Below are 18,928 nucleotides of genomic sequence, written 5' to 3' on the forward strand. Positions count from 1 at the left end.
TAGAGGAAAAAGTGACTTGATATAAGCAGAAATATGCTGAAATTTGCCGCCGAGAAGATTTCTTTATGGGTCAATAAGGACAATAATGCCTGTTTAAAGAAGCGAAGATGCATTTATCAAAAGAAAAGACACCAACATCCAGCAGAAACCCGCTTTCATTCAATTTTTTTATTCTTGATTCAAAATAAAATCTTCTTGACGAATACTCAAGAATGTTTCTGCCTAAATCGAGTCACTTTTTTCTCTAATGAAATTCAAACAGTATGCTGAACGTAATAAAATACGGATGCTAGGAGTGAGTTTTTGGACTACCGCTGTCTTTTTGTCCCGTAGTACTTTGATTTATTTCCCGAGTCATGCTTCGTACTCTTAAAGGATGCCCGTCATTCGTAATATGTTAGAGCGCCTTCAATTTTGTTTGATACTGTGCAACACCTCTGTGGTGAAATAGTTGCTTGAGGCGCCGTGGCACGCTGCGGCGCGGCAACCGGCTGGCCAACGCCTTCAAACCTAAGGAGATACTTTAAGCATTGCGCAATGCGTGAAGTATCCCCTTAGGCTTGTAGGCGTCAGTTTCTTGCTGGCAGCACGCGCGCCGCTTCGCTCTGAGTTAGGCTATGATATTTAAACTCACGGAGTCAGTGTTTATCAACTCATGATTTTGAAATGTTTGAACACTCTGCATGGATGTTCTCATTTAAATTGATGGAAAAAAGATATGTTTCTTAAGGAAAATGAAATTTTCCATGAAAAAGTAAATCATACGATGAAATTTGGGAACGACTGATCTGACTCGGTTCTAGTCTGCTAAACTGCTGTGCTAAGGAAGAACGCCGAATGAGAATTCAGACGCTACCATATTTCCTTCAATAAAAACTTAATTTACTAGGAAAATCGTTAATGTTTTTCTTCAATTTTTTTCGAGAACTTCGTTCGCAATTTCCTCTAAAATGTCTAAAAATTACAAGGATAAACACACCAAATTTTCCTCTAGAATACATCTTTATCCAGGACAATTTGGCAACTTTCGAATGTTCATACGACGTTCTTCCTTAGGTTGGCTGTGTAAGCAATGGCGTGGTGTGCTTTGCGATGGAAACCTATAGAAAAGGATCGATAAACAGGGTGTTCGCAGCAAACACTTTAATAATCGATTCTTTACCATAGGTTTAAATGGCATAACAATCGATACATCGAAATACACGCCACGCCACGGAGTATAAGGGGTCCATTTCTCCATTACAAAAGGAAAGTTCAAGTTCACCGAAAACAGGTGTGATTATGCCCTGACAGGCAACCCTGTCCCGAGGGCAGATATAGTCGTATTATTCACTGGGATTGGATAGACAGTGCTGATCCGCCTTCCGCATTCCTTTCGGAGGAATGAATATCGGACCGATACCAGCTTAATTAATTGCGTTTCGCTCGGAAGTAGTTGCCGCCGACCTCCCCCCGCAAACCGCCACAAGGCAAAACCTCATCTTCTTTCATCCGGTTTATTTGAGGTGATGATCGGGAGAGCGAAAAACTTTCCCTTTCATCCCGACCGAGTTGCTTGGGAATCTAAAACTGTTTTCGGGAGACCGCGCAAAGTCTCTACCCGCTCAGGTGAGTTGTTTCTTTGAGGTATCAGCGCGGTTAATGCCTTCGCTTTGCCTTAGATCTATTCTGCCTGTGCTAACGGAAAACGCCGTATGAACACTTGCATGTTGCCAAATTTTCTCCAACTATGATTTTTAACAAATACGCGGTAGTTGTTGGTATCTGTTCAATAAATATCAAAACCATAATGGGTCAGTTACGCTGCTTACAGAATCCCGTGTTGATGCTTGATTTTTGTGGATTAGCTAAAAAGATAAGATCTGTCCAAATCGCAACTTTCTACGTTCAATACTAACCGAGATACCACAATTTTAAAAAATCAGTCCATGGCGTCATCCACACTGAAAAAAAAGATTGGTAGAATTTACCATTCCTTCACGCTGTATTTCACACAACATGAAAGAATGGTAAATTCTACTAATCTTCAAGTCGATTTTGCCAGAAGAATGGTAACCTGTACCTGTACCAGTGTATAGTATCGTTTATCTTTCCTCTGGCAGAATTGACTCTGAATTGACTCTGAATTGACGCTGTGTGAAATACAGCGTGAATGAATGGTAAATTCTACCAATCTTTTTTTTCAGTGCACCATGGTAGTGTGATACTCTCGGTTTCTTCCACCTTTCTTTAGCCAGTCGGCGTCACGCACATTTGCACTGGTTACTCCACGTAAAACTCGGTTGAAAGCAAGATGGAAGAAACAACGTCACTATTGCGGTGGATGACGTCATAAACCGAATTTTTCAAAGCGTGATATCTCGGTTAATATTGAACGTAGAGAGTCTCTGTTTGGACAGATTTCATTATTTTTAGCTTCTCTACTAGAATCGAGTATCAAAACACGATTCTCTGACCAGCGCAACTGACCCATTCCATGATTTTCACAAACTGAAAGGTAGGTCCGTACGCGCACCTCAAAGTTTTTCATTAAGAATTTAACAGCTTTTTCTCTCAAAGGTTGTACTTTTCTTCGGTGGAAAATCATATGAATCCCTTGCAAGGATCCATTTTCAGATTTAATCAATTGAACTTAACTCTGGGTTCGGAAAAATTGCCTCTAGTCCTAATGCAAATCACAGGGCCGAGTCTTTTGAGGAAAGGAACTGATTAAGAAACGGCTGATGTGTTACTAAAAGTTAGTGACAAATAGGAAGGAAAACATTTTTCCTTAAAATTCGTATTTTATTCAAGGAAATTTGACAACGTCCTCAGGCTTCTACGGCGCTTTTCCTTAACATTGTAGCATCTTGGCCTGTGTCTGCGTCTTGGAAGGCGCAGAGCGCTCCTTTAAAGGAGAAACGGACGAGAAAAGAGGGAGATGAAGATTGCAATCCTTTTTGAAAGTTCATCATTCCGCCAAGTGTAAGGGAAACCTATTCGGCAAACTTGAATTGAGAAAGTTTTAAAATTTCCAATGCATCGATTGAGAAGCTCTTGCTCTAACCGTAAGGTTCGAAGCTCGATGGCCTTTTAAATATTTGGAAAAATATTAAGTCGAGTCAAACTCCTTTGACATGATACGTCTCTGACTGTGTGTGTATGAGTCGTTTTCGAAGTGCTTTGCAGCACGCCTAACCACTAAACTGCCGTGCTAAGGAAGAACGCCGTATGAACACCCGAGAGTTGCCAAATTTCCTTCGGTAAAATGTTAATTTTTGGGGAAAGTTATGAATATTTTTCCTTGAAATTTTCACGAACTTTAGGTGAAATTGCGAACAGTATTATCTGAAAACTCGGGGAAAAAATATTCTCAAGTTTACCAGGAAATTCGTGTTTTATCGAAGGAAATTTGGCAATGCCTGAAGGTTCATACGGCGTTCTTCCTCAGCACGGCAGTACAGACCCTTATTTTCCCAAACCACTTTTGGGGTCATTCCCTCCTGCGGGCTGATTATTGAATTTGATAGACAAAGCGATAGACAAAGAATACATATGGAGTATGGAGATATCCTATTGGTTGAAATGGGTGGTTCCTATAGACTAAGAGAGAAAACGATGGACTAACTATCGGGTCCCTCGTGGGTTGTAGTTCCTTAGTCTATTACCTACGTCTTTTGTCCATTGCTACGACCCGCTTCCACCAATAGGATCCGTCCATATTCGTTTTGTATTCTTTGTCTATAGCTTTGTCTATCAATTTCAATAATCGGCCCACTGGGTGTCTCCTTTGTCCCCTCTCGTGAAATACAGTTACGTTGATTCTGGACAAATCCATCTATTCTAACGTCTTAGGAACCCGGAAATATTCTCTCCTCGATTTTCAACTGCATCTCATGAGCAGTGCACTAACAAAGTGGCGTTTCGAGAAGGTGGGAAAGGGCGAGGGAGGGTGGGGGGGGGGGGGGCGAAAAAGTACATCGCTCAACGTGTCAATTTCGGAGGTGGCGAGGAAGTCAGCGCGGCAGCTTATTTTAGGGCACGCGGACTCGCCAGGAGCTAGAAGCCCGTCGCTTGTCTTTCCGCAGTTCGTATCTGATGACGTCTTTGACGTAAAGACGTAACTGTACTTACAGGTGAGCTCTATCGTATATATACACTTTTGATATGCAGGGATCACGTAATACAGAAGATTCGCCGTCATGTCAGCGTAGCGATGATTTTCACCTTGTCGAGGGAAAATCATGAACATCCAGACGTTGCCTTTCTTCCTCTCAATTTTCGATTTTAGCGGACCTTTGCTCTGAATGTTCAGAGGGATTTATTTGCAATTTGAACGGTATTAACGAGAATGGATTTGTTACATGCAAGAAATATAGCCAAGTGAATAGACTTTTGTAGGTGAAATCGCAAAAAAAAAAATCACGCTGAGCACATCGAAAAAGTATGAAATCCACACAATGCGTATGAGCCATCAGGGATCGTCGAATTTCCTTCGACATATCTTAAATTATCAGAAAAATTAGTGGGTATTTCCTCTCCCATTTTTCAGATCAGGATATGCTCGTAATTTGATCAAGGAAGTCTGAAAATTTCAAGGAGAAATATTCATAACTTTCTTTCAAAATTTATACTTTCGCAAGGAAGGAATTTGGCAACATTCGAATGCTCATAAGGGGTTTTTACATAGCACGCGTAGCGCGCTATCTCATGGTTTTATCGATTTTTTTTTTTCAAAATACCAGCGTAGTACACATATTTACATATTTACTGCACAAGTTGCCATGTGTTGTATTTTCCATAATAACACTGAATGTAGTTTATTTTTTCTTAGTGTGTACTCGCGCTGCACAAATATTTCGAACTTTTCTGAAATATAAATGGGTGGCTTGGATGAAGAACAAGGCGCATAAGTGCAGTTTTTGAAAAAATCGAGATGTTGCTGATTTCAAGTGAAACTAGTCTAAATGCATATTCAGTGAAAACTTCGCTCCCAAATTCCAATTTCTAAGCATCAAAAAGTCAGTTTGAACTTTCCTTCCGTCATACGGATCCATGTAATTTCGAAACTTCTTATAGTCCAGGCGCCTGGTAGCTAAAATGAGGCTGCCTGGAATTTCGGGTACACAGCGATTCATTCGGCTCACGTTATACTTTTTGGGTCGCTGAATCCGAATCTGAAGTTTCCTACCGCGTATCTGGTGAGCATTTTCCGGCAAATTTAAAGAAATGGCCTGTAAAGGCATTTTTTTGCGGTTTTTTGGATATAGCGGCTACGCATGAGAAAAAGTCCCGGATTTAGCTAATGTTTTGAATAGCTGACATAATTTGGAAGAACATGGTGTATAGATATACTAGGTTTTAAAAAATTGAGGAAGATACAGCATCGTGAACATCGCGCCCATTCCTGTTTTCGCGGCACACCCGTTAACGCGCGATCCGGCTCGCCGCGGCCAGCCAAGTTCCGAAGCGTTCCAAAGTTCCGAGATACGAGGTTCCTCAATTTTTGAGAAAACCCAGCATATTTATATACCATTTTCTTCCAAATTATGTCAGCTGTTCAAAACATTAACTAAATCCGGGACTTTTTCTCATGCGTAGCCGCTATATAAAAAAACCGCAAAAAAGGCCTTTTCAGGCCATTTTTTAAAAATGGCGGAAAATGCTCACCAGATACGCGGTAGCAAACTTCAGATTCGGATTCAGCGACCCAAAAAACATAAAGTAAGCCAAAAAAATCGCTGTGTACCCAAAATTCCAGGTAGACTTACCAGGCGCCTGGACTATGACACGTGTTTCTGGAAAAAGTGAAAACTGCTCTTATGCGCTTCGCCCTCCAAGCCCCTCGTTTGATGGAGTCAGGAAAAAGGCTTTAAAGGTTGAACACGATCGGTCATTTGTACTAGTCAGACAATCACATACTGCTTGCTTAAGCTTATGGTTCAGGCAATCGGGCATCAAATAGGGTGTCTTGGGGAAAATTTCCGAGAAAACTTTTTGTTGTGTCATTTCAGAGTGTTTTTAAACGCTGAATGCGACTTGAGCGTTTGGGTAAATATATTTCCGCTGCTAAAGCCACCATTTTGAAAGAATGGCCTTAAGGTAACACGGAGAAAAAAACCTCGTGCGTGGGACCCGAAGTTTAGGTCATACGGATCTCTGAAGTTTTCAGATTGAGCATCTGAACACTTAAGGTATAGCTGTCGAGGTCCGGATCACACATCTGAAACTTCAGATGTAAGAACTGAAGTACTCCAGATGTAAGAACTGAAGTACTCCAGATGTAAGAACTGAAGTACTTCAGATGTAAGAACTGAAGTACTTCAGATGTAAGAACTGAGGTTTCAGATGTTAGACCTGAACTTCGGCAGCTAGACCTTAAGTGTTCAGATGCTCAATCCGAAAACTTCAGAGATCCATATGACCTAAACTTTGGGTCCCACGCACGAAGTTTTTTTCTCCGTGTAAAATGGTCTAAAATCCCGTTTTTAAAAAAATATCTCTCTTACACATATTTCTCGGAATAGCAAAAACTGCACTCATGCGCCTTGCCTCCAAGCCCCTCAAATATATCAGAGGTAATCAGGCAAGGGTGGTACACGCATACGGCGTTACTCCTGAACCTGAACACGGGTGATTTGATCGAAGGAGCCGGCGAAGGCGCCAAGGAGAGAGCGTAAAACCGCGACGCATCGCATCCCCTCGCTCCGTCGACGTACTCGACATTTCGGGTGACACCCCGGACGCCACACCTCGAGCCGGTGCGGTGCGGCGCGCGCGGCGGTGGCGGCAGCGGGTGACGCCAGCCCCGGCTTCATCACAAAAATGAGCGAGTTATTAAATTTCCCGCGTCAAATTGTCGCGCCGGAGCCGGGATTTTGACAGCTGTCGATATTTCGCTAACTCCCCGCCCCTGCCTCCCCCCCCCCCCCGAGACATCGTTGTCAGGTGGATTTACGGATCGAGGAGCCGAAGGTCTAACACATGCCGTAAGTCATTCAGATGAAGAGAAGTGTTTTCTGACTGCAATTGTTCTTTCTTAGCTGCTGATTATTGAAATTGATGGACAAAGCGATAGGCAAAATATGGATTGCATTTTGCAAAAAGGAACCAAGAGCATTCCAGTGTCTATAAGATCTTGCAACTTTTTTCACCATGCAAATACAAACAGATTATCTAAACACATTTTATCTTAATTCCTAATAAATCATGAATTCAATACGAAAATTACCTTTCTAAATTTAATTGTTTTCATGATTTCAGTAATTTTTTCAAAGAATGTAAGTAACACAATCTTAGCAACATTGGAATGCTCTCGGTTCCTTTTTGCAGACTACAATCCATATGAGACGAAGAAGAAACGGAGCTAATGTATTGGTTGGAACTGGTGGTTGGTAGACTGAGGGAGAAAATGATGGACTAACTGTAAGATATCTCACGGGTTGCTGTTAGTTAGTTTACTACTTCCTTTGTGTATGGAAACCACCCGCTTCCACTAATAGGATCGAATAACACGGAAGAAAATGGATTCCTAATTTAACCATTAAATTGTTGAAAATTATGTCTGACAATGCTTCAAATGCAAATTTTACTAACGTCGAAAGCAAATTCAACCACGAAGGTCGTTAAATTATAATTATTTCATTGTGAAATCTACATTGAAAATGTCGGACACTTTTTTTAACTACAAAATAGTTAAATCAGCAATAACATATTTTCCCTGTATTTTCTCTTTGTCTCGTTGACTATTGTTTTGTCTATCGATTTCAGCAATCAGCCTGCTGAAGTTAAGTCATCGAAATGAAAAGAAGTTATGTCTGACCGCAATCTAAACAAAGTGGGCTCATCTAGGGAGTACATCCTACCGATAGCCCCAAAAATCATGAAAATCTGCCCGAAGGTCGAACTATGAACGGAATGTGGCAAATAATAATTATTCGCCTCTTTGTAAAATGATGTTTAAGAGACACAAGATTTTTACATGTTTTAAGTGTATCATTATGTGCAGTCAATCCCGTCAATGTATCTTTAAAACTACGGACAGCCAAACTAAGTTGGGCTAGGTTAGGTTACGCAACTAAACTAACTTTGGAGTAGTGATTGGGGTATCATGCGGAAATGAAGGCGCGAACGGTTGAGTCCTGGCAGATCATTCTTTCCGCTCTGTCTGAAGTCCTTCCTTAAGTGAGTGATAAGATGAATGTTTGCTGCCTATGAGGAGGCTGGGGGGTAGGCTCCCTGGCTGCTACGCGGACCAACCCCTACAGGGCGCTTCGCGCACTCTGGGGCCCGCTTCGTTTTCCCCCATAAGTGGACTAACTCCTACGCCGGCCCGGAAAAATCATGAAAATCGGTCCGGTGCACCGTTGGAACGAACTGTGACAAATATGAGCATTTACATTGTTAAAATGGGAGAATTAAAACATGTATCCTCCCCTCAAAAAAAAAAAAAACCCACCCTGGTCAGATTTCCAAAAACTGAATAGATTGGGCTCCGTAGGAACTATCACCTATTAATTGACGGGGTCAAAAATCACGGAAAAGATCTCACCTCTTGAAACATTTCGAGTAATTTCTTCGTAATAATTTCTGATAATTGGTAAATCAATATCGTTTAGCTGGAAGTATATGAAGTATTTGAAATAAACCGAACAAATTAAAACAAATTGATAGTATCAGTAGGCAAACTGAAGTCTCTGCCCCTTAATTTAGAAATCAACCGTGCCTATCCATTTTGCAAATGTCAATATCCGAATACGTCGCTACTCACGAGGAGATACCAAATAATGCTCTCGATGCATAATTTCCATTAACGTGATGAATGTAATTGATACCTCTGTACAAATTGTCGATACTCAAATCGGTAATTCCGGGAAGTGTGAGAGCATTAGGAACGAGGCAATTATAATTAAAATTACGTTTATTAATGAAGGATGCAACACTAGTTTACATGCTTACGAACTTCGAGGAACACCAGCAGACCTGCGTTTAACAGTCACCCAGCTGACCCAGCGCATTCAGAACCAAGAGCAAAATCTGTCCTTTTTCAAGCATCAGTAATGGTAATTATTGATGAAGTTTACTCGGCTTCGAGGATTTTATATTTGTCATTTTGCATAAAAAATAACCTATTGTGCTCCATCCAGGCTCGAGAAGTGAAACAAAACGAACACCAGTGCCCAGAAAAGGCTCATAAGTAAATGCCCGACCAGAAAAAGTTGACGAAAGTCAGATGGCTGATTATTGAGATCGATAGACAAAGCTGTTGACAAAGAAGACACAGGAAATATGGAGCGATCCTTGGTTGAAATGGGTGCGGTTTTTATATATTAAGAGGTTAATGATGGACTAACTTTAGAGTCTTTTGTGGGTTGCTGTTAGTCAGTCTATTACCTACCTCCTATGTCCATTGTTAACTACCCGCTTACTCCATTTAGGATCACTCCATATCCCTTTTGTCTTCTTTGTCTATAGCTTTGTCTATCAGGTTCAATAATCAGTCCGCAGAATTCGTATCATACTGCAGCCTTAGTTCCACCCCAGGCGAAACATGTTGCCGAAATTTCCGCCCTTTTCAGGACAATTCGTGGTCAGAATTTCTCCCATCGACCAATCATTCGCTAGGAGCACATTACATCTCTCAATTTGTGGCTTCCTTCGTAGGCATCGGTTCGCTTAGAGTTACAGAAATTGCACCAAAACCGAAAATTTTGAAGTCACTAATAAACATATGGATTTATATGTATATTTTTTTACAAAGAATTCTCTCCATCCTGACTTGAACCCCAATATCCTTAAGAATACATGCGTAGCAGGGCCCATGTCACGACAGATTTAGTTATCTTCGATTAAAATACCTCCAATTGGATGAATTTAACCATACTTAGCCTAACTACACCACACGTTACTTAATCTCCCCCAAGTTTTATTTTTCAACGAGTTAATCGAGCAAGATAATGTTACAAGTAATTTAAATTTCTTGCCCATATAAACAACCAGAGTCTATTGAGCTGAACCGCGCATGTACAACGGTATTCTGGTAGGTTCCTTAATCGAGCAGTGTATCTTGCCAAATGTCCATACCGCCAGGGACGTTCTAGTGACTTTTCGTGTGCGATTTAAACTCAAGTAGATTGTGGTCTCTCTCGAGAGCGGGAAATTCAAATTTATAAATACAGTAAAAACTTCAATATCCTTGCTAGGAGATACTTCTAATAGTACTTATTGCACGAATCTTGTTTCAGGTGAAACCTCAATGAGAATACATGTAGTGCAATGCTTAAATTCGCGCTTTGTCTAGTGGTACACGTATTTTTGTCTCATACTACGAATTCGATGCGACGATGTAAATGCTCCATTTATTCCAATTCTGTAGTCGATTTGGCAACTTCCTGGCTGAATTGAGTATAAAGTGGCTATAGGGAAGGAGGATGGATACCGCAGGAGGTTGTCGACAGCTAGTTTATTTGAAAACGTCAAATTGATTTGAAAAGTTTGACGTCAGGGTGTTACGCTATGGTCACAGAATAATACCGAATCGAACCTCTAGTTCCCAAATGCATGATCAAACATTGGAGTACAGCGAAGAGTGAGGCATGCATGTTTGCCTTGCAGTGTGCTGAAAGCATGTAACACAACATTGCATGTTAACAAATGAGATGTTCAGAACAATCTCATCTATAGTCAAGTCAGATGAAGGTTTAAATTTTCGAAAAGGTTATTTTTGTAGAATTTTCGTGAGGGTTCATCGCCCCTTCCACGAACACCAACAACTGTTGATATTTGTTTTGAAAAAATCTCATAGAAAAGAAATCTTTCTAAAAAACCCGTTAAAACCATGGTTTGAGAAATCCGTCGAAGAAATTCGTCTTTTTATAAACATCGCCATATCCTCTGTCCAAAATATTTGAAAAAACGATCATTTTTGGTTTGAATACCTCGGATTTTTTTTTCTTCTTAAACAGGACTTTTTAGAATGCAAGGAACCATGTTACCTTGAGAAAGTTTATAACCAAGAAAAATTAAGATACAGCCTGGAAAATGAAAAACTGTTCAAATTATTGAGATTTTTTGAATAGAAGAAGATGACGATCCTCTTCTCTTTTAGTGATAGACTTATTTTGGTTTTTTGGTGTTATTTTTCACTTTAAAAACACGCTATGAAATATTCCTAAATACATTTTCAGCATCAAAAATTAAAATTGTGTGTGCTCATTCTGATGAACATAATGAAGGGAAATTTGTGCAAAGCAATTTTGCAGAATTTTCAATTTTGCAGAGAATGTTTTGGCAAAGCAACGTAAAAAAAATGACAGCCTCGTTCACCAAAACTACGAGTACTAACTCCAATAGAATCAGATTTGAAAGCCACAGTAAGTCAATAATCAGCCACATAAGAACGCACTGTTATAAATACAGCTTACCATAAGTCCATTCGAGTTGGAATGAAACCGATACGAATAAATGTCCGGCATGAAAAAAGGAGACGGATTAAATAAATCTGAGGAAAAAATCAAAACATAAATTTACTCGCTTTGTTGCAGTGGAAGTTTCTCTATCGTTCCAAATCCTTCGGTAAACCGAATTAATTCATAAATAATATGCACATCGCCGTACTGCGCCGCGATAAAAGTTTAAACGTCGGCAAAAAATTAATGGGACTTTGACGTCGTTTTGACGTGCGATTGAGTTCGATTTTTTACCTCAACTCCATTCTTTTCCCCAACAACAATTTAATCCGACTCTCCAAGTGCAATTCCGATTTTATCGCGGATAGAAGATTGGTTTCCGAGTAATATTCATCAGTTTGGAGGTTTGCGCAACTATCTTTAACTATTCTTCGTAACCATTCATTATTTGATCACAAAGAATGAAAATAAGGATGCTGCACTTTAGATGTGAAAAAGTGTGTGACAGTAAACTCAAAAATCGCTGAGTAAACCGCCAAAGCAGTTACTATAGCGAAGAGAAATGTTCTCTCTTCCGAGCAACTAGTTGGTGTTTAGGAGAGGAATGTATCCGTTCCTATTAACTAACTAGTTGTTCGGGGCGTTTCACTGTACACTACGTCATTGCAGAACACTGAAAAAAATATGGTAGATTTTACCATACTCTGACACAGTGATATGAATACGGTAATAAACACCAACTCTATGGTAGCATTTACCATATAATGGTAAGTATCAGCAGAGTTCTGGTGAATACTACCATAATTCTGGTCAATTTCACTAAATGGTATCACTGTGTAAAAAATCAAGTAGACTTATAGTAGATGTTACCATACTTTTTATTCAGTGAAATTCTAACAAAAAATCATGAACTTTCATATTATAAAGTCTTATGAAATTTTGCATCCCTTTTGTGACTTACAAGTGCTTTTGTGAACTAACTAACGATCAGACTAATACAACTTCCTCTTTCGTCCTATAATGCCAATCTCCACTGAGATATTCCTAAAGTATTTTCCGACAACACTTTGCCGTTGAAAAATAAGGGGAGACGCAACTTCTTCTCGAGTTTGCCTTTGTTCTTATACAGCCGACACTGAATGTATTACCTCCACATATTTTCTCAGCTCGACCCTTTTCCAACACCCCCCTCCCCACTTACACACACAAGCCAGCGGAAGACTCTTCTTTTCTCATTTTTAAGTAAATATTTCTTATTCCCCTGGAAAACTAATAACCGTCAGTCCTCCATTATGCTGAGCTATACAGCGGCAAGCGCAAAGCAACAAATGGGGAGTTATTATTTTAACAGAGGGCAAATATTTTCGAATAATATTTAAAATACGTTCCGAAGGATGGACCCGCTGAGCGTTGTGTATTCTTCCACGGAAGATCGGAGCGCAGCCAAGGAACTTAAATGCATCTTCCTCTTTCAACGCATAAATTGACTTATCTACAATAGTAATCATTTCTTGATAAACGGCGGAGCTCTCCTTAGAATCCTTAGAAATATTGACGTTGTTTATCAATGATGAAGACTCTCTCAACAGCGGGCTGGTTTTTGAAATCTATAGACGAAACATTAGACAAAGAGCACAACGAGAAAATGGATGATCCAATGCATCCTAAAAAATAGGGATTATTTTGTTAATGTCCAGCGATAATTTTTGGACAATCTACGCGAATCGACTTTGATAGACAAAGCATTAGACAAAAAACATGAAGAGATAATAGAGCAACCCTACCAGTATTTTCTAAGAAATAGGAATGATTTTATTTTACTTAGTCCAAAAACAATTTTGGACGATCTACGAGCAGCGAATTCGATAGACAAGGCGTTAGGAAAAAGTACAAAAAGGAACCCTAGTAAAAATTGGCGATAAGAGCTGAGTTTCAAAATACCATAGGAATTCTTATAGCCGGCTAGAGCAGGCTACAGAAAATCATATAGCTAGCTGTAGAATGCGGAGAAAATCATACGGCCGGGCTATAAGAAGCTATAAAAAAGTATGCAGCCGAGCTATAGTTCCTATTGCCGAGCTTTACACTTTATCGCCTGGTTGTTGATTTTTCGCCATCGATTTATAAAAGGCTATAAAAAATTGCGTAGAAATTCGTGTGCTTTGGAATTCAATAAGTTCGGTACGGAACCACCTTAATATCTACAAAACACACATTATATTTCCCTTTAATACATATTTTTTTCATCAATTAAAACGAGAATAATCCATACAGGATGTGCAAACATTTCAAAATCATGAGTTGAATAACGCTGACTCCGCTAGATTAAATATTAGAGCCTAACACAAAGCGGTGCGGCGACGCACTGGCGCCTACAAACCTAACAGGGATACTTCACGCATTGCGCAACGCGTGAAGTATCCCTGTTAGGTTTGTAGGCGCCAGTACGCGTTCCGAGCTGGCTGCCCGCCTGCCGCGCCGCAGCGTGCCACGACCCACCGCGCTTGAAGCAACTATTTCACACCAGAGGTATTACACAGCATCATACGGAACTGAAGGCGCTTTAATATTTTAGGAATGACAGGCATCCATCAAAAGTACGGAGCTTTCCTCGCAAAATAAATCAAGATACTACGGCCCAAAAAGAGAGCAGTAGTCCAAAAACTCACTAAATTATAGCATCCGTAATTAGGAATGTTTAGCGTACACTCTATCGCCTGGCTGTTGCTTAATCGCCATCGGCTATAAAAGGCTATAAGAAATTGTGTAGCCGGCCATAGAAGCTATTGGAAATCTTACAGCCGGCTGTAGGTCTATGGTATTTTGGAACACATATTCTACTGCCCATTTTTACCAGGGAAAAAGAGCCATTCCAATGATCTATCCTGAAAAATAGTAACTTTTTATTTTATCAAGTCCAGAGACAATTTTGAACGAACTACGAGCAGCGAATTCGATAGACAAGCTAGCGTTAGACAAAAAACACAAATGAGAAAAAAAGACCGATTCTATTAATCTATCTTAAAAAAATAGTAATTTTTTTTATTTCATTAAGTCCAGAAATAATTTTTGGACGATCAACTGTAGGGACGTAGGGTGTCTCCCTTCCAAACGACTGAAGTCAAATTGAGGTCAAAAATAAAAGTTAAAAAAATAAAAATAAAAAACAGTCCAGAATTCTCGTTGAGCAGATTATTTATTTCCACACAACGTCGAGCTTTGCTCCCGACCGACCCTCCCTCCCCTCCCCCTTTCCCGGGGGAGGGAGCCCACACCTCTGAAACCTTTCCCTTCCCGTCCCGTTCACCCTGAATTCCAGTCAGGGATCTCCGTGGCGCGGGTGGAAAAAATGGGTTCCCGCTGTATTTTTTTGTCGTCCCTTCGCCGACAGAAAGACGTAATTGCAATGCGAGATACGCCCTTTTTCCCACGTAACTCCATGCCGCCCACGGCTCACGCGAGGGTAGTATTATGCTTTCCAATCCGAATTGTCACGTTTACGAATCAGTGGCGTGGCGTGCTTTGCGATATATCGATTGTTATTCCATTTAAACCTATGGAAAAGGATCGATAAACAGGGTGTTCGCAGCGAACACTTTAATAATCGATTCTTTACCATAGGTTTAAATGGAATAACAATCGATATATCGCAATTCACGCCACGCCACTGTTACGAATGCAACCCGCTTTACATTTTCAACACTAGCCATCTCTCGTTTCACCCCTCCCCGCCCCTCCACCCGAGCTGCGGCCTCATTCTTTCGGCGACCAGAACAATGCTCGCTCTTCCTTTTCTCGCGTTTCCATTCATAAATTGAAATTTATTTCCCACTTTCCGCGGAATTATTCCGTCGTAAAAATAACCGAAATTACTCGCCCTGTGTATCCGCGCTGGACCTCAATACTTTCGGATGATTTGTCTCTGATTTCTAGAACAAGAGTTTTTCTCCTCGGTTCCAGTCTAAAGATAGGGTTAAACATAGGGATTGGGACAAACATATTTACGACACTGGGGTGAAAGGTAGTACCCAAATTGCAATTGAATGCGTGATTTAAAAAATAACATTTAACAAAAAACTGGTCTTAAATTGTGGTCGGCTGTACAATGAGACCGCTGAAACAAAGTGCACACTACGTTTCCCAAGAAAAAAAATGTTATGAATTATCACATGGGAAACCTCTCTTATTATGCCCCTCCTCCTCATTATGTGGACGCATTTATTTACGGTCCCTTTACCTTTTTTTTAAAAAAAACAAGGCACAATATCTTAGGTATAATCATGAATTATGGTACGTACACCGAAAAAAAAGATGTTAAAAAATGTGCGACAGCTCTTGGACGTTGTCATTAACACTCTGGTGTTGAGGTAACATTCTAGGATGTAAAAGTAACATCCTAGGATGTTGTTTTGACGCCAGAGTGTTAATGACAACATACAAGAGTTGTCGCACATTTTTTTAACATCTGTGGTGTTACTACAGCATCTTTTTTTCGGTGTAGTATTTTAATGGTATTTTTATAGTTTCCTTATATTTTAATGGTCTTTGTAATATATTCGAGTTCTTCCTGAAAAACGCGTGGTGATTGATTGCAAATAGGAGTTTCAAGATCATTTTATATTATTTAGACAGCCAAAAATACAAATGACATCACTTAGAGCGTAAATACTTTAACTCGCTCTTGCTGTTGGCAAAATTATTTTGACCACGCCTTTCTAATCCACCAATTTACCACAATAAACTATACTCACTCAATTTTTCTGCGTCTGAATAAGAGAAAAATAAAGGGTTGAATTGCGGTCATGATGTCAAAATAATGCTCAAACTCACAGATGTTGAAACACACAGAATCGATGTTGCAAAAGGCAGGTCAAAATATATCACGATCCAACTTATAGAGAGAGAGCAACGAAGGATCCGAACTTCTGTCCAGAGTGACATGAAAGCTAAGAAGATATGAAACATTAGACAAGTCCGTAAAATATTTTCGAAAATTTCACGGGCTTGCAAACCTTATAAAATTTAGGACATTTTTTAAACGTATTTTTCAGGAGCTAGGTATGCAGTCCGCTTTTAAATGCAGAAACCTCGATATTTGACACCTAGTTATCAAAAATAAATTTCTGAAATTTTCGGAAATATTTCACGAGAATTTTCATGATTTTAAATTTCATGAAATTTTGCCACCCTAATTATGTCCGATAAGGAGGCAGATTATACCTACAGTGACTCCGTTACTTTTTATCGAATGAAGCGAAAAATTCGCAACTATCGACAAATACCTACTATTCTTGCAATGCTATTTATCGATCAATGTCAGTGATACTGCCGTGCTAGGGAAGAACGCCGTATGATCCTTCAGACGTTGCCAAATTTCCTTCGATAAAAACCGAATTTACTCAAAAGATTGTGAATATTTTTTCTCAAGATTTTCACACAATTTTGTACGCAATTGAATCTAACATATCTGAAAATATCACGGAATAATATGCATACATTTCGTCCAAAATACATCACACGTTATATCAAGGAAAATTTGGAAACCCTCGAATGCTCTTGAGGCGTTCTTCCTTAGCACGACAGAGTAGCGATTCGACAGTCCAGGCGCAGCGCATAATGAGAGGCAGTGACACGGAAATAAATTAAAGCCCCGATAGAATTACTCTAAGTTATAGATATATTTTCTTTCAATTAAATGCCTAATTTCTCTGGAGCCGTGGCCCGTGAGAATCGTCACGCTATATTTCGATCATTTATGTTGCATGAGTCACCGTGCTAAATAGAGCCGCAATTATGGAACAGACTCGAGAACTCGTACTTTTCCATCCAGGCCGCCGGGAACATTCGACTCTTTTTATGTTTCCATGTTCGGTATCGTAAAATCTTCGTGAACCGTAACAACAGTAAATTGTCGGGTAGGCGCGCGGCCCACTTCTTTTGTACTTTTGTTTCGGAACATACGTCCGTGTTTATTTGCTTTCATAATATTCCCGGTACCTTTGACATTTTTTTATGTTTTTTTTGTATGTGTGGGTGGAGGTCGCGAGAGGCGGTCTCGCTGCTAATCTTTTTGTTTCGTTTTAATGGATTCATCGCCCGGCCGGACTTTTCACTCTCGATTTTCGAAATTAAAATATCAGACGAGTAAATTTGTAACGCGCTATGTAAAATCATCCGGTGACTTGTTGGAAAAAGTTGTCGTGAGAGTGCATCGTTAGCTACATCGGGAAAAAGTTTGGTCACATGAATAGTAAGTTCGGTGTTGCCTTTTGGCTCGCGTAACCGCACTCCATTTCTAGGGACTGTTTTCACCTGTTTTATAAATGTGTTTTAAAATGACCCTAGCCTTCTCCAATTCGTCGTTTCGCGTAAGAAGGAACGTAACTTGATTTTAAGGTTGCAAGAGACAATTTATTTTTTTACAAGAATGTACCTGTACACTTTCCGTCCATGTATTATTTTTATTTTCGTATGATATCAGAAGAAAATTCAGTGCACTTCTCAGGTAGAAAAGACCAAGATTCTCCTGGTAAAAATGTAATCGGCGAAGGGAAATTTGGCAATATTGAAATCTAGATACGCTCTTTAAAAGGGAGGCGACGAATTATGCACTAGGGGTTTTTTATGTTGAAAGTTTTTGTTCTCACAGAAAACCCTAATATGACGGAGTATAAGGTCGTCATTTGCTGTGTCAGCGCTTAAAAATTGCTGTCTGTAAAAATTGTTAAGAGTTCATTTTGTTCGATGTACACTGATATTGCCGTGCGGAGGAATAACACCGTATGAGCCTTCAGGCGTTGCCGAATTTCCTTTGATACAATGCAAATTTGCTCGAAAACTGGGCGGATATGTTCCTGCCAATTTTTCACAGAATTTTAGTTGCAATTAAAGCTACAGTATCTGAAAATTCCAAGGAAAAATACTAATAAACTTTCCTCAAAAATTAACATTATATGGAGAAAATTCGGCGACTCTCGAATGTGCACACGACGTTTGTCCTTAGCGTGTCAGTAAAGTAATCTTGTTGAGAAACAGTAAGTTCCTATCTTTTGAATTTTCCAAACTGTGCCAGCTGAACCAAAATTTAAATAGGTGGCGTAGATTGTGAGAATATCTTCACGAAAAATAAAATACTCCAAGATTATGAGGCACGTTTTTAGGCATATTGCACTTTCACATCTTCAATTTTGCAATGGTTTAATGTTACGTGTTTTTATGTTTCAGTGCGGCCGATATCAGTCACCATACAGAAGAAAGACAGGACTCTACGAGAGGGCGTGCTAGAGGAGATAGTGTGTGTCGTCAATGGTTCCAGGCCTGCCGCAAACGTTACTTGGTGGAAACAAACAACTCTCATGGAGTCACATATGTCAACGGTAAAACTCTATTACCACTTTCTATTACGGATTGTTACTATTATAACACGTTCATATGTAAGAGCAAGAGTCTCAATTGGTAATTTGCATGCGCAAGTCGCAAGCAAATATAGCATTTAATCAAACGCCTAGAGAGATAGTCAAATATTAATATCCAAGTAATTT

General features: G+C 39.8%; 1 protein-coding gene across 1 annotated transcript in view; it reads left to right on the plus strand.

Annotated features, from left to right (window-relative positions):
• Positions 1-18,928, plus strand: part of LOC109034765 (protein turtle homolog A) — a 539,517-nt gene that overhangs the window by 434,532 nt on the left and 86,057 nt on the right. The window contains exon 7 of the mRNA XM_072301836.1: positions 18,612-18,763. Within this exon, the coding sequence (XP_072157937.1) occupies positions 18,612-18,763 (152 nt within the window). The remainder of the gene's footprint in view (positions 1-18,611; positions 18,764-18,928) is intronic.

The sequence above is a fragment of the Bemisia tabaci genome, chromosome 6 (assembly GCF_918797505.1).
Source record: "Bemisia tabaci chromosome 6, PGI_BMITA_v3".
NCBI lineage: Eukaryota > Metazoa > Arthropoda > Insecta > Hemiptera > Aleyrodidae > Bemisia > Bemisia tabaci.